Here is a 13,988-nt window from a genome sequence, read left to right as displayed (position 1 = left end):
ATTAGAACTCAATATTGGTGGTAACTAAAGATAAAGGTACATTAAAGGTGTTACCATGGCATATTTCTCAAGGTATAAATATATAAATATAAATAAATGCTCAACTTCTAAAAAGTAGTCTTGCCCTACCCCATCCTCAACATCCAATTTGTATTGAATCAAGACTAGATCTAACCACCAGTTTACAGTAAATACAGGAGACGGAAGAACATATTGACACTGGGAATGCAACCAGCAAAACCCAGACTGTGGGAAACTATAGGACAAACTGAGCTTAGTTTCCTCAATGAAAATAATAAATTATAAGGAAAAAAAAGAGATGGGCAAGGATGGGCAGCTATATATAAAAGAGAACAGACATTAACTGACCACAATGTACGGAACTTATTTGCATCCGAATGCAAATAAATTTTTTTTAAAAGAAAAAGGCACTTGGGGAGACATGAATAATGACTAGCTATCTGGATTATTGCTATTTTTTTTAGCTGTGATAATGAACTATAACTTTTTAAACAGGTCTTTTTATCAATAAGATATGATGTCTGGGATTACCTTCAAAATAATGGAGGGGGTATAGGTGATACAAGACTGACCATTACTTGATTACTGAGACTGACTGATAAGGAAATGGGAATTCATTAAATTCTACTTCTGTATATGTTTGAAGTTTTCCATATTAAAAGCAAACAACAGGAGTGCTGCTAGGATTTCAACCCAAACTACATCAAAACCTTGGAGAAAGTTTTGGAATTGTGGCCAGAGGACAAAATTTAAGGTCTTTGCTCTGCCTCTTCCTAACTACAACTTTGGATGAGACATACAGCTTCTCTTGGCTGTCAGTGACTGGCCTTGTACTAGAGGGGGAGTCAACTAGATGGTATCGAGGCTCACTCCCAGCTTCACTGGGTTATAATACAGTGAATCTGAACACTCCTAAGACCACCATTATTTTCCAAGAAGGAGCCGTTATCTGTAAGATTCCCTGTTTCATATAGTTTTTCAGAGAGAAAAGAAGTTGTCATTTATAGAATTCAAAACAATTCTGTTTAAAACAAATATACAGGACTACTTGGTAAATATAATTACTTAAGCTTAATGTTAATCACAAATGCTTCAGGTCTCCTACATTCATTAAGGTTTTTAAATTTTTATTTGTATAGCCCCTAGAGACTGTTTACATTTACGATAACATAACAATTACAAATCCACAACAGTTTTGTGGATCTCAAATGCTCAGCTGCAGCCTATTAAAAACATTTAAGACCACAAATATCTTTTTTTTTTTTTGGCCACACTGACCAGGGATCTAACCCACACCCCCTGCAATGGAAGCATGGAGTCTTAACCACTGGACCACCAGGGAGGTCCCCCAAATATCTAACTTTTATACTTCAATTCTATCCATAAGAAGAAACATTTAAGCTGCAAACTACTAATGAAACTATACCCCAATTTTTTTTTGTATACCAACAACAACAACATGAATTACTCACTTTTTTGCTTAATCCAGGAAAAGTGATGCTCTGATAAGGGAAAGATGGGTCATCTACTATGTGCCAGTGGAGAACATTAAACTTATTAAAAGCCATGGCATCCTGCAAGCAAACATGTTAAAAATTTATATACCTTAAAACCACAATGAGATTATCATCTCATGCTGTCAGAATGGCTATCATCAAAATGAACACAACAAATGTTGGCGAGGGTGTGGAGAAAAGGAAACACTTGTACACTGTTAGTGGGAATATAAATTGGTGTAGCCACTGTGGAAAACAGTTTGGAGGTTTCTCAAAAAACTAAAAATAAAGCTACCATATGACCCAGCAATCCCCACTCACTCCTGGGTATACATACCTGAAAAAAACAAAAACACTAATTTGAAAAGATACATGCACCCCAATGTTCGTAGCAGCATTATTTACAATTGCCAAGATATGAAAGCAAGCTACATATCCATCAACAGATGAACGGATAAAGATGTGGTGTATATATATATACGATGGAATACTACTCAGCAATAAAGAAATTTTGCTGTCTGCAATAAGATGGATGGATTTGGAGGGCATATGCTAAGTAAGTCAGACAGAAAGATATGTATGATATCACTTATATGTGGAATCTAAAAAATATAACTAGTGAATATAACAAAAAAGGAAGCAGATTCACAGATAAAGAGAACAAACCCAGTGGGGAGAGAGGAAAAAAAATTACATATCACAGTTATATTATACAATCCAATTTACTTATCTGCATCCAGGATTGTTTCCAATGTGTCTGTTTCCTTTTAAACTTCCCTTTTTAAACAAAGGAAGGATGTGAAGAAGTATAAATTCCTTATCTTATATTCTTTACATGGCATGTTGCTTTTCAAAAAGCCTACACAGAATTCTTATTGATTCTAAACAGTAAGCTATAACTTTGCCCTATGGGAAGGGAGCAAGCTTACAGATTTCCAGTAAGTATTTAGGGGTTAACCAAGAATGGAAAACAGTTCTTGGCTACCACTACTACTGTGTTTGGGAATGCAGCAGAGGAAAAATGGGACTTATAATTCCCACAATTCTGAGATTTGAGTGCCAACCCTTCCTTACAGATGAAAGAAATTCAGTACTAACAGTACAATTCTAATTAAACAGGGCTTCCCTGGTGGCGCAGTGGTTGAGAATCCGCCTGCCGATGCAGGAGACACAGGTTCATGCCCTGGTCCGGGAAGATCCCACATGCCGCGGAGCAACTAAGCCCGTGAGCCATGGCCGCTAGGCCTGCGCGTCCGGAGCCTGTGCCCCGCAATGGGAGAGGCCACAACAGTGAGAGGCTCGCATACCGCAAAAAAAAAAAAAAAAAAAAAAAATCTCAAATTTGGGGGGAAATTGACACTGATTTTAGGTACACTCGAGAAATAAACAATATGTATAAAAAATATAAAAGGCTATATGAAGAAGATGAAAAATGATAAGGGGAGAGATTTGCCCTATCAGAGAAACAAAACTTATAGCCTCCCTTCTCCTTACGATGTGGCCAAGATGGCAGAGCAGGAAGACCCTCCTGCTCACCTCCTGCCACAGACACACCAAACTTACAACTATTAACGGAGCAATTGATGAGAATGACCTGAAAACTAGCAGAAAAGATTTTCCCACAACTAACAGTATAAAAAAGAAACCACGAGGAGACAGGTAGGGGGGGTCAAGACCCACACCCCAGACTACATGACCCACAAATGGGAGGGTATCACAGTTGCAGAGGTTCTCCCCAAGGGGTGAGGAATCTGAGCCCACATCAGGCTCTGTAGCCTGGGGTCCAACACCAGGAAAACGAGCCACCCAAAACATCTGGCTTTGAAGGCCAGCAGGGCTTGCATATGGATGAGCTGGCAGGCTGCAGAAAACAGACTGTGCTCTTAAAAAGCATATATAGAGTATCAAGAGAAGATGGCGGAAGAGTAAGATGTGGAGATCACCTTCCTCCTCACAGATACATCAGAAATTCATCTATACGTGGAACTGCTCCTATAGAACACCCACCGAACGCTGGCAGAAGACCTCGAACCTCCCAAAAGGCAAGAAATCCCCACGTACCTGGGTAGGGCAAAAGAAAAAAGAATAAACAGAGACAAAGAATAGGGATGGGACCTGCACCAGTGGGAGGGAGGCGCAAAGGAGGAAAGGTGTCCACACACTAGAAGCCCCTTCGCGGGCAGAGACTGTGGGTGGCAGAGGGGGAAGCTTCAGAGCCGCGGAGGAGAGCGCAGCAACAGGGTGCGGAGGGCAGAGCGGAGAGATTCCCACACAGAGGATCGGTGCCGACCGGCACTCACGGACCGGCACTCACCAGCCCGCGAGGCTTGTCTGCTCACCGGCCGGGGCGGGCGGGGCTGGGAGCAGAGCCTCGGGCTGCAATCGGATCCCAGGGAAAGGTCTGGAGTTGGCAGAGTGAAAACAGCCTGAAGGGGTTACTGCGCCATGGCTGGCCGGGAGGGAGTCCAGGAGAAGTCTGGAGCTGCCTAAAAGGCAAGAGACCTTTTCTTCCCTCTTTGCCTCCTGCTGCTCGAGGAGAGGGGTTTAAGCGCGCCGCTTAAAGGAGCTCCAGAAACGGGCGCGGAGCTGCCAAAGAGACAAGAGACTTTTTCTTGCCTCTTCGCTTCCTGGGGCGCGAGGAGAGGGGATTAAGAGCACCGCGTAAAGGACCTCCAGAAACGGGCGTGAGCCACGCTGTCGGCACGGACACCAGAGACGGGTGTGGGACGCTAGGGTTGCTGCTGCCACCACCAAGAGGCCTGTGTGCGAGCACAGGTCACTCTCCACACATCCCCTCCTGGGAGCCTGTGCAACCCGCCACTACCGGGGTCCCGGGATCCAGGGACAGCTTCCCTGGGAGAACGTGTGGCGCGACTTGGGCTGGTGCTGCGTCACGCTGGCCTCTGCCGCCGCGGGCTCGCCCCGCATCCGTGCCCCTCCCTACCCCGAGCCTGAGTGAGCCAGAGCCCCCGAATCAGCTGCTCCTTTAACCCCGTCCTGTCTGAGCGAAGAGCAGACGCCCTCGGATGACCTACGCACAGAGGCGGGGCCAAATACAAAGCTGAACCCCGGGAGCTGTGCGAACAAAGAGGAGAGGGGGAGGTCTCTCCCAGCAGCCTCAGAAGCAGCAGGTTAAAGCTCCACAATCAGCTTGAAGTGCCCTGAATCTGTGGAAAACCTGAATAGACAACGAAATATCCCAAGTTGAGGAGATGGGCGTGGGGAGTAAGATATATTACTATTTTCCCCTTTTTTTCTTTTTCTGAGTGTGTATGTGTGTGCTGCTGAGAGATTTTGTCTGTATAGCTTTGCTTTCACCATTTGTCCTAGCGTTCTGACCAACCCATATTTTTAAAAAAATTTTTCTTCTTAATAATTTTTTATTTTAATAACTATATTTTATCCTACTTCATTTTGTCTTCTTCCTTTCTTTCGTCCTTTCTTCCTTCCTTTCCTCCCTTCCTTGCTTTCTTCCTTCCTTTCTCCCTCCCTTTCTTCCTTCCTCCCTTCCTCCCTCCCTTTCTTCCTTCCTCCCTCCCTTTCTTCCTCTCTTCCTTCTTTCCTTTCTTGCTTTCCTCCTTCCTTCATTTATTCCTTCCTCGCTTGCTTCCTTCCCTTTCTATTATTTCTCCCTTTTATTTTGAGCTGTGTGGATTAAAGGCTCTTGGCACTCCAGCCAGGCGTCAGGGCTGTGTCTCTGAGGTGGGAGAACCAACCTCAGGACACAGGTCCACAAGAGACCTCCCAGCTCCACGCAACATCAAACGGCGAAAATCTCCCACAGATCTCCATCTCAACACCAAGACCCAGCTTCACTCAAGGACCAGCAACATACAGTGCTGGACACCCTATGCCCAACAAACAGCAAAACAGGACTACAGCCCCATCCATTAGCAGAGAGGCTGCCTAAACTTATAATAAGGCTACCAACATGCCCAAACACACCACCAGACGTGGACCTGCCCACCAGAAAGACAAGATCCACCCTCATCCACCAGAACATAGGCACTAGTCCCCCCAACCAGGAAACCTACTCAACCCACTGAACCAACCTTAGCCACTGGGGACAGCCACCAAAAACAACGGGAACTACGAACCTGCAGCCTGAAGAAAGGAGACCCCCAAACACAGTGAGATAAGCAAAAAGAGAAGACATAAAAACACACAACAGATGAAGGAGCAAGATAAAAACACACCAGACCTAACAAATGAAGAGGAAATAGGCAGTCTACTTGAAAAAGAATTCAGAATGAAACTAAAGATGATCCAAAATCTTGGAAATAGAATAGACAAATAGCAAACAACAGTTAGAAAGGAACTGGAAGAAAAAAAGAGGAAGCAAGAAACAATGAGCAACACAATAAATGAAATTTAAAATACTCTAGATGGGATCAGTAGCAGAAAAACTGAGGCAGAAGAACGGATAAGTGACCTGCAACATAAAATAGTGGAAATAACTACTGCAGAGCAGAAGAAAGAAAAAAGAATGAAAAGAACTGAGGACAGTCTCAGAGACCTCTGGGACAACATTAAACGCACCAACATTCGAATTATAGGGGTCCCAGAAGAAGAAGAGAAAAAAGGGACTGAGAAAAGATTTGAAGAGATTATAGTTGAAAACTTCCCTAATATAGGAAAGGAAATAGTCAATCAAGTCCAGGAAGCACAGAAAGTCCCATACAGGATAAACCCAAGGATAAACACGCCAAGACACATAATAATCAAACTGTCAAAAATTAAATACAAAGAAAACATATTAAAAGCAGAAAGGGAAAAACAACAAATAACACACAAGGGAATCCCCATAAGGTTAACAGCTGATCTTTCAGCAGAAACTCTACAAGCCAGAAGGGAGTGGCAGGACATATTTAAAGTGATGAAGGAAAAAAACCTACAACCAAGATTACTCTACCCAGCAAGGATCTCATTCAGATTTGATGGAGAAATTAAAACCTTTACAGACAAGCAAAAGCTGAGAGAGTTCAGCACCACCAAACCAGCTCTACAACAAATGCTAAAGGAACTTCTCTAGGCAAGAAACACAAGAGAAGGAAAAGACCTACAAGAACAACCCGAAACAATTAAGTAAATGGTAATAGGAACATACATATCGATAATTACCTTAAATGTAAATGGATTAAATGCTCCCACCAAAAGACACAGACTGGCTGAATGGAAACAAAAACAAGACCCATACATATGCTGTCTACAAGAGACCCACTTCAGACCCAGGGACACATACAGACTAAAAGTGAGGGGATGGAAAAAGATATTCCATGCAAATGGAAATCAGAAGAAAGCTGGAGTAGCAATTCTCATATCAGACAAAATAGACTTTAAAATAAAGACTATTACAAGAGACAAAGAAGGACACAACATAATAATCAAGGGATCAATCCATGAAGAAGATATAACAATTGTAATAAATATTTATGCCCCTAACATAGGAGCACCTCAATACATAAGGCAAATACTAACAGCCTTAAAAGGGGAAATCGACAGTTACACAATCATAGTAGGGGACTATAACACCCGACTTTCACCAATGGACAGATCATTCAATATGAAAGTAAATAAAGAAACACAAGCTTTAAATGATACATTACACAAGATGGACTTAATTGATATTTATAGGACATTCCACACAAAAACAACAGAATACACATTTTTCTCAAGTGCTCATAGAACATTCTCCAGGATCGATCATATATCGGGTCACAAATCTAGCCTTGGCAAATTTAAGAAAATTGAAATCATATCAAGTATCTTTTCCAATGACAACACTATGAGACTAGATATCAATTACAGGAAAAGATCTGTAAAAAATACAAACACATGGAGGCTAAACAATACACTACTTAATAACGAAGTGATCACTGAAGAAATCAAAGAGGAAATCAAAAAATACTTAGAAACAAATGACAATGGAGACACGATGATCCAAAACCTATGGGATGCAGGAAAAGCATTTCTAAGAGGGAAGCTTATAGCAATACGATCCTACCTTAAGAAACAGGAAACATCTCAAATAAACAACCTAACCTTACACCTAAAGCAGTTAGAGAAAGAAGAACAAAAAACCCCCAAAGTTAGCAGAAGGAAAGAAATCAGAAAGATCAGATCAGAAATAAATGAAAAAGAAATGAAGGAAACAATAGCAAAGATCAATAAAACTAAAAGCTGGTTCTTTGAGAGATAAACAAAATTGATAAACCATTACCCAGACTCATCAAGAAAAAAAGGGAGAAGATTCAAATCAATAGAATTAGAAATGAAAAAGCAGACGTAACAACTGACACTGCAGAAATACAAAAGATTATTAGAGATTACTACAAGCAACTGTATACCAAAAAAATGGACAACCTGGAAGAAATGGACAAATTCTTAGAAATGCACAACCTGCTGAGACTAAACCGGAAGAAATAGAAAATATGAACAGACCAATCACAAGCACTGAAATTGAAACTGTGATTAAAAATCTTCCAACAAACAAAAGCCCAGGACCAGATGGCTTCACCGGCGAATTTTATCAAACATTTAGAGAAGACCTAACACACCTATCCTTCTCAAACTCTTCCAAAAGATACCATAGGGAGGAACACTTCCAAACTCATTCTATGAGGCCACCATAACTCTGATACCAAAACCAGACAAAGATGTCACAAAGAAAGAAACTACAGACCAATATCACTGATGAACATAGATGCAAAAATCCTCAACAAAATACTAGCAAACAGAATCCAACAGCACATTAAAAGGATCATACACCATGATCAAGTGGGGTTTATCCCAGGAATGCAAGGATTCTTCAATATATGCAAATCAATCAACGTGATACACCATATCAACAAACTGAAGAAGAAAAACCATATGATCATCTCAATAGATGCAGAGAAAGCTTTTGACAAAATTCAACACTCATTTATGATAAAAACCCTGCAGAAAGTAGGCATACAGGGAACTTTCCTCAACATAATAAAGGCCATATATGACAAACCCACAGCCAGCATCGTTCTCAATGGTGAAAAACTGAAACCATTTCCACTAAGATTAGAAACAAGACAAGGATGCCCACTCTCACCACTCTTATTCAACAGTTTTGAAAGTTCTAGCCACAGCAATCAGAGAAGAAAAAGAAATAAAAAGAATCCAAATCAGAAAAGAAGCAAAGCTGTCACTGTTTGCAGATGACATGATACTATACATAGAGAATCCTAAGTATGCTACCAGAAAACTACTAGAGCTAATCAATGAATTTGGTAAAGTAGCAGGATACAAAATTAATGCACAGAAATCTCTGGCACTCTTATACACTCGTGATGAAAAATCTGAGAGTGAAATTAAGAAAACACTCCCATTTACCATTGCAACAAAAAGAATAAAATATCTAGGAATAAACCTACCTAAGGAGACAAAAGACCTGTATGAAGAAAACTATAAGACACTGATGAAAGAAATTAAAGATGATACAAACAAGTGGAGAAATATACCATGTTCTTGGATTGGAAGAATCAACATTGTGAAAATGACTCTACTACCCAAAGCAATCTACAGATTCAATGCAATCCCTATCAAACTACCACTGGCATTTTTTACAGAACTAGAACAAAAAATTTCACAATTTGTATGGAAACACAAAAGACCCCGAATAGCCAAATCAATCTAGAGAACGAAAAATGGAGCTGGAGGAATCAGGCTCCCTGACTTCAGACTATACTACAGAGCTACAGTAATCAAGACAGTATGGTACTGGCACAAAAACAGAAATATAGATCAATGGAACAGGATAGAGAGCCCAGAGATAAACCCACATACATATGGTCACCTTATCTTTGATAAAGGAGGGAAAAATATACAGTGGAGAAAAGACAACCTCTTCAATAAGTGGTGCTGGGAAAACTGGACAGCTACATGTAAAAGTATGAAATTAGAACACTCCCTAACACCACACACAAAAATAAACTCAAAATGGGTTAAAGACCTAAACGTAAGGCCAGACACTATCAAACTCTTAGAGGAAAACATAGGCAGAACACTCTGACATAAATCACAGCAAGATCCTTTTTGAACCATCTCCTAGAGAAATGGAAATAAAAACACAAATAAACAAATGGGACCTAATGAAACTTAAAAGCTTTTGCACAGCAAAGGATACCATAAACAAGACCAAAAGACAACCCTCAGAATGGGAGAAAATACTTGCAAACGAAGCAACTGACAAGGGATTAATATCCAAAATTTATAAGCAACTCATGCAGCTCAATAACAAAAAACACAAACAACCCAATCCAAAAATGGGCAGAAGAACTAAATAGACATTTCTCCAAAGAAGATATACAGATTGCCAACAAACACATAAAAGAATGCTCAACCTTATTAATCATTAGAGAAATGCAAATCAAAACTACAATGAGATATCATCTCACACCGGTCAGATTGGCTATCATCAAAAACTCTAGAAACAATAAATGCTGGAGAGGGTGTGGAGAAAAGGGAACCCTCTTGCACTGCTGCTGGGAATGTAAACTGATACAGCCACTATGGAGAACAGTATGGAGGTTCCTTAAAAAACTACAAATAGAACTACCATACGACCTCGCAATCCCACTACTGGGCATATACCCTGAGAAAACCATAATTCAAAAAGAGTCATGTACCACAATGTTCATTGCAGCTCTATTTACAATAGCCAGGACATGGAAGCAACCTAAGTGTCCATCAACAGATGAATGGATAAAGAAGATGTGGCACATATATACAATGGAATATTACTCAGCCATAAAAAGAAATGAAACTGAGTTATTTGTAATGAGGTGGATAGACCTGGAGTCTGTCACACAGAGTGAAGTAAGTCAGAAGGAGAAAAACAAATACCGTATGCTAACACATATATATGGACTCTAAGAAAAAAAAAATGTCATGAAGAGATTAGTGGTAGGACGGGAATAAAACACAGACCTACTAGAGCATGGACCTGAGGATATAGGGAGGGGGAAGGGTAAGTAAGCTGTGACGAAGTGAGGAGTGGCATGGACATATACACACTACCAAATGTAAAATAGATAGCTAGAGGGAAGCAGCCGCATAGCACAGGGAGATCAGCTCTGTGCTTTGTGACCACCTAGAGGGGTGGGATAGGGAGGGTGGGAGATGCAAGAGGGAAGAGATATGGGAACATATATATATGTATAGCTGATTTACTTTGTTGTAAAGCAGAAACTAACACACTATTGTAAAAGTTATACTCCAATAAAGATGTTAAAAAAAAAAGCGTATATAGATTCCTCCTCCAGTGTGGGAAGACGAGGAGTTCGCATCTCCCCACAACTAGGGCACCTGGCAGATGTTGGTGGGGGACCTCGATACCCAAGGAGATGGGAGAAACCCCGAGCAACCAGGTAGGACATGTATGGGAATGAGGGGGGGAGGAGAAGTGGAGGCCGGACAGGACAGGCACTAAGGGGTGGGTGGGAGAGGGGAGGGGTCCCCACACCTGGAGGGACCCTCAGGGGCTTGGAGGATCAGTGGGGAGCATGCCTACTGTTTCCCTGCCCAATCAGGCTCAGGGAAGCCTGCTGGGCTACTGGGCCAGGGCCTCCACTCTCTGAGGCCCTCTCCAGGCTGCGTGGTTCCTAGGGGTGTAGGACAGAGGCAGGGAGTAGAAGAGGAGAGGTGAACAGGGAGGGGCCCTCTGGGATCAGAGGATTAGGGGAGATGTGGAAGGCGTTTCCCCCGCCCACTCAGGCCCCGGGAAGCCTGTTGGGGTCCAGGGCCTGGTCCTCTGTTCTCCAGGGCCCCCTTGGGCCTCACAGGTCCTAGGGGTGTGGGATGGAGGGAGGAGCCAGGAAGAGGCAGATAGTGGCGGGGGAACCCCCAAGCCTGGAGGATCAGGGGAGGCCTCGCAGGCATTTCCCCTGCCCACTTGGCCCCGGGAAGCCTCTTGGGCTTCCAGGTCTGGTCCCCTGCTTTCCAGGGCCCCCTGTGGCCATGGGGCCTAGGGGCATAGGAGTGGGTGGGGAGAAGAAGAGAGGCCAACAGAGGGGGACCCTCGGGATCAGAGGATAACGGGGAATGCGTCTAGCATTTCCCCTGCCCACTTGGGCCCAGGGAGCCTGCTGCAGTCCCAGACTTGGTCCTCCGCCCTCAAGGCCAGAGGCACTTCTGGGCCCCTCCTGCTGCACTGAACCTAAGCCTCACCCCCGAAAGGGCCTTTTCAGCCCCATGAGTCCTAAGCATAGGCCCCGCCCACCACCTAAACCCTGCCTCCCACAGCCAAGGCCTTTTCCAGCTTTTTTTTCCCTGCTCTTTTTTTGCTTTTTTACCTTCCAGTTGTTGTTTCGTCCATATTTTTATATTTTTATTTTTTTCTAACATATCTGTTAGTTTTCTAATGTTATTTTCTTTTTTACTCTTTGTTATTCTTCAGCTACATTTTTTTTCTTTTGGCCGCCCTGCATGGCTTGCAGGATCTTGGTTCATGAGCTGGGGGTCATGCCTGAGCTCCTGTGGTGGGAGCTACAAGTCTGAACCACTGGACTAACAGAGGACCTCAGAACCCAGGGAATAACTCACTGGAGTGAGGTCCCTCAGAGGTCCTTATATTGGCACAAGGACTCAGCTCTACCCAACGGCCTACAAACTCCAGTGCTGGAAGCCTCAGGCTAAACAACCAAGTAACACAGGAACACAATCCCACCACAGAAAAAAAAAAATGAGATGATAAAAAAATATGTCACAGATGAAGGAGCAAGGTAAAAACCTACAAGACCAAATAAATGAAGAGGAAATAGGCAACCGACCTGAAAAAGAATTCAGAGTACTGATAGTAAAGATGATCCAGAATCTCGGAAACAGAATGGAGGCATGGATCGAGAAAACACAAGAAATGTTTAACAAAGATCTAGAAAAACTAAAGAATAAACAGATATGAACAACACAATAACTGAAATGAAAAATACACTAGAAGGCATCAATAACAAAGTAACTGAGACAAAAGAACGAGTAAGTGAACTGGAAGACAGAATGGTGGAAATAACTGCCAAGGAGCAGAATACAGAAAAAGGAATAAAAAGAATTGAAGACAATCTCAGAGACCTCTGGGACAACACTGAACACACCAACATTCAAATTATAGGGGTCCCAGAAAAAGAAGAGAAAAAGTAAGGGTCTGAGAAAATATTCAAAGAGATTATAGTGGAAAACTTTCCTAAAATGGGAAAGGAAATAATCACCCAAGTCCAGGAAGCACAGAGAGTCCCATACAGGATAAAGCCTAGGAAAAACACACCAAGACACACGTAATCAAACAAACAAAAATTAAATTCAAAGAAGAAATATTAAAAGCAGCAAGGGAAAAGCAAAAAATAACGCACAAAGGAATCCCCATAAAGTTATCAGCTGATTTTTCAGGAGAAACTCTGCAGGCCAGAAGGGAGTGGCAGGATATACTTAAAGTGATGAAAGACAAAAACTTAGAGCCAAGATTACTCTACACAGCAAGGATTTCATTCAAATTTGACGGAGAAGTCAAAAGCTTTACAGACAAGCAAAAACTAAGAGAATTCAGCACCACCAAACCAGCTTTACAACAAATGCTAAAGGAACTTCTCTAGGCCAGAAACACAAGAGAAGAAAAAGATGCAGAAAACAAACCCAAAACAATTAGGAAAATGGTAACAGGAACATACATATCGATAATAACCTTGAATATAAATGGATTAAATGCTCCAACCAAAAGACACAGACTGGCTGAATGGATACAAAAACAAGACCCATATATATGCTGTCTACAAGAGACCCACTTCAGACCTAGGGACTCATAGACTGAAACAAAAGGGATGGAAAAGATAATCCATGCAAATGGAAATCAAAAGAAAGCTGGAGTAGTAATAATCTTATCAGATAAAACAGACTTTAAAGACTGTTACAAGAGATAAGGAAGGATACTACATAATGATCAAGGGAAGGGATCAATCCAAGAAGAAGATATAACAATTATAAATATTTATGCACCCAACATAGGAGCACCTCAATACATAAGGCAAATGCCAACAAGCATAAAAGGGGAAATAGTAACACAATAATAGTAGAGAACCTTAACACCCCACTTACACCAATGGACAGATGGTCCAAACAAAATATATAAGGAAGCACAAGCTTTAAATGACACAATAGACCAGACAGATTTAATTGATATCTATAGGACATTCCACCTGAAAGTGGCAGAATACACTTTCTTCTCAAGTGCACAGAGAACATTCTCCAGGATAGATCACATCTTGGGTCACAAATCAAGCCTCAGGAAATTTAAGAACATTGAAATCATATCAAGCATCTTTTCTGACCACAATGCTATGAGACTGGAAATCAATTACAAGAAAAAAACTGTAAAAAACACAAACACATGGAGGCTAAACAGTGCACTACTAAGTAACCAAGAGATCACCGAAGAAATAAAAGGAGAAATTTAAA

General features: G+C 41.7%; 1 protein-coding gene across 6 annotated transcripts in view; it reads right to left on the bottom strand.

The window, feature by feature from the left end:
* HEXB (hexosaminidase subunit beta) overlaps positions 1-13,988 on the bottom strand; it is an 85,067-nt gene that overhangs the window by 26,317 nt on the left and 44,762 nt on the right. For all 6 annotated transcript variants that reach the window (XM_067031151.1, XM_067031150.1, XM_059062766.2 and 3 more), the window contains one exon: positions 1,494-1,595. In XM_067031151.1, coding sequence (XP_066887252.1) covers positions 1,494-1,595 — 102 coding nt within the window. The remainder of the gene's footprint in view (positions 1-1,493; positions 1,596-13,988) is intronic.

Source organism: Kogia breviceps, chromosome 4 (genome assembly GCF_026419965.1).
Source record: "Kogia breviceps isolate mKogBre1 chromosome 4, mKogBre1 haplotype 1, whole genome shotgun sequence".
Taxonomy (NCBI): domain Eukaryota; kingdom Metazoa; phylum Chordata; class Mammalia; order Artiodactyla; family Physeteridae; genus Kogia; species Kogia breviceps.
Note: the sequence above shows the minus strand (reverse complement) of the source record. Positions and strands in the feature narration are given on the sequence as shown.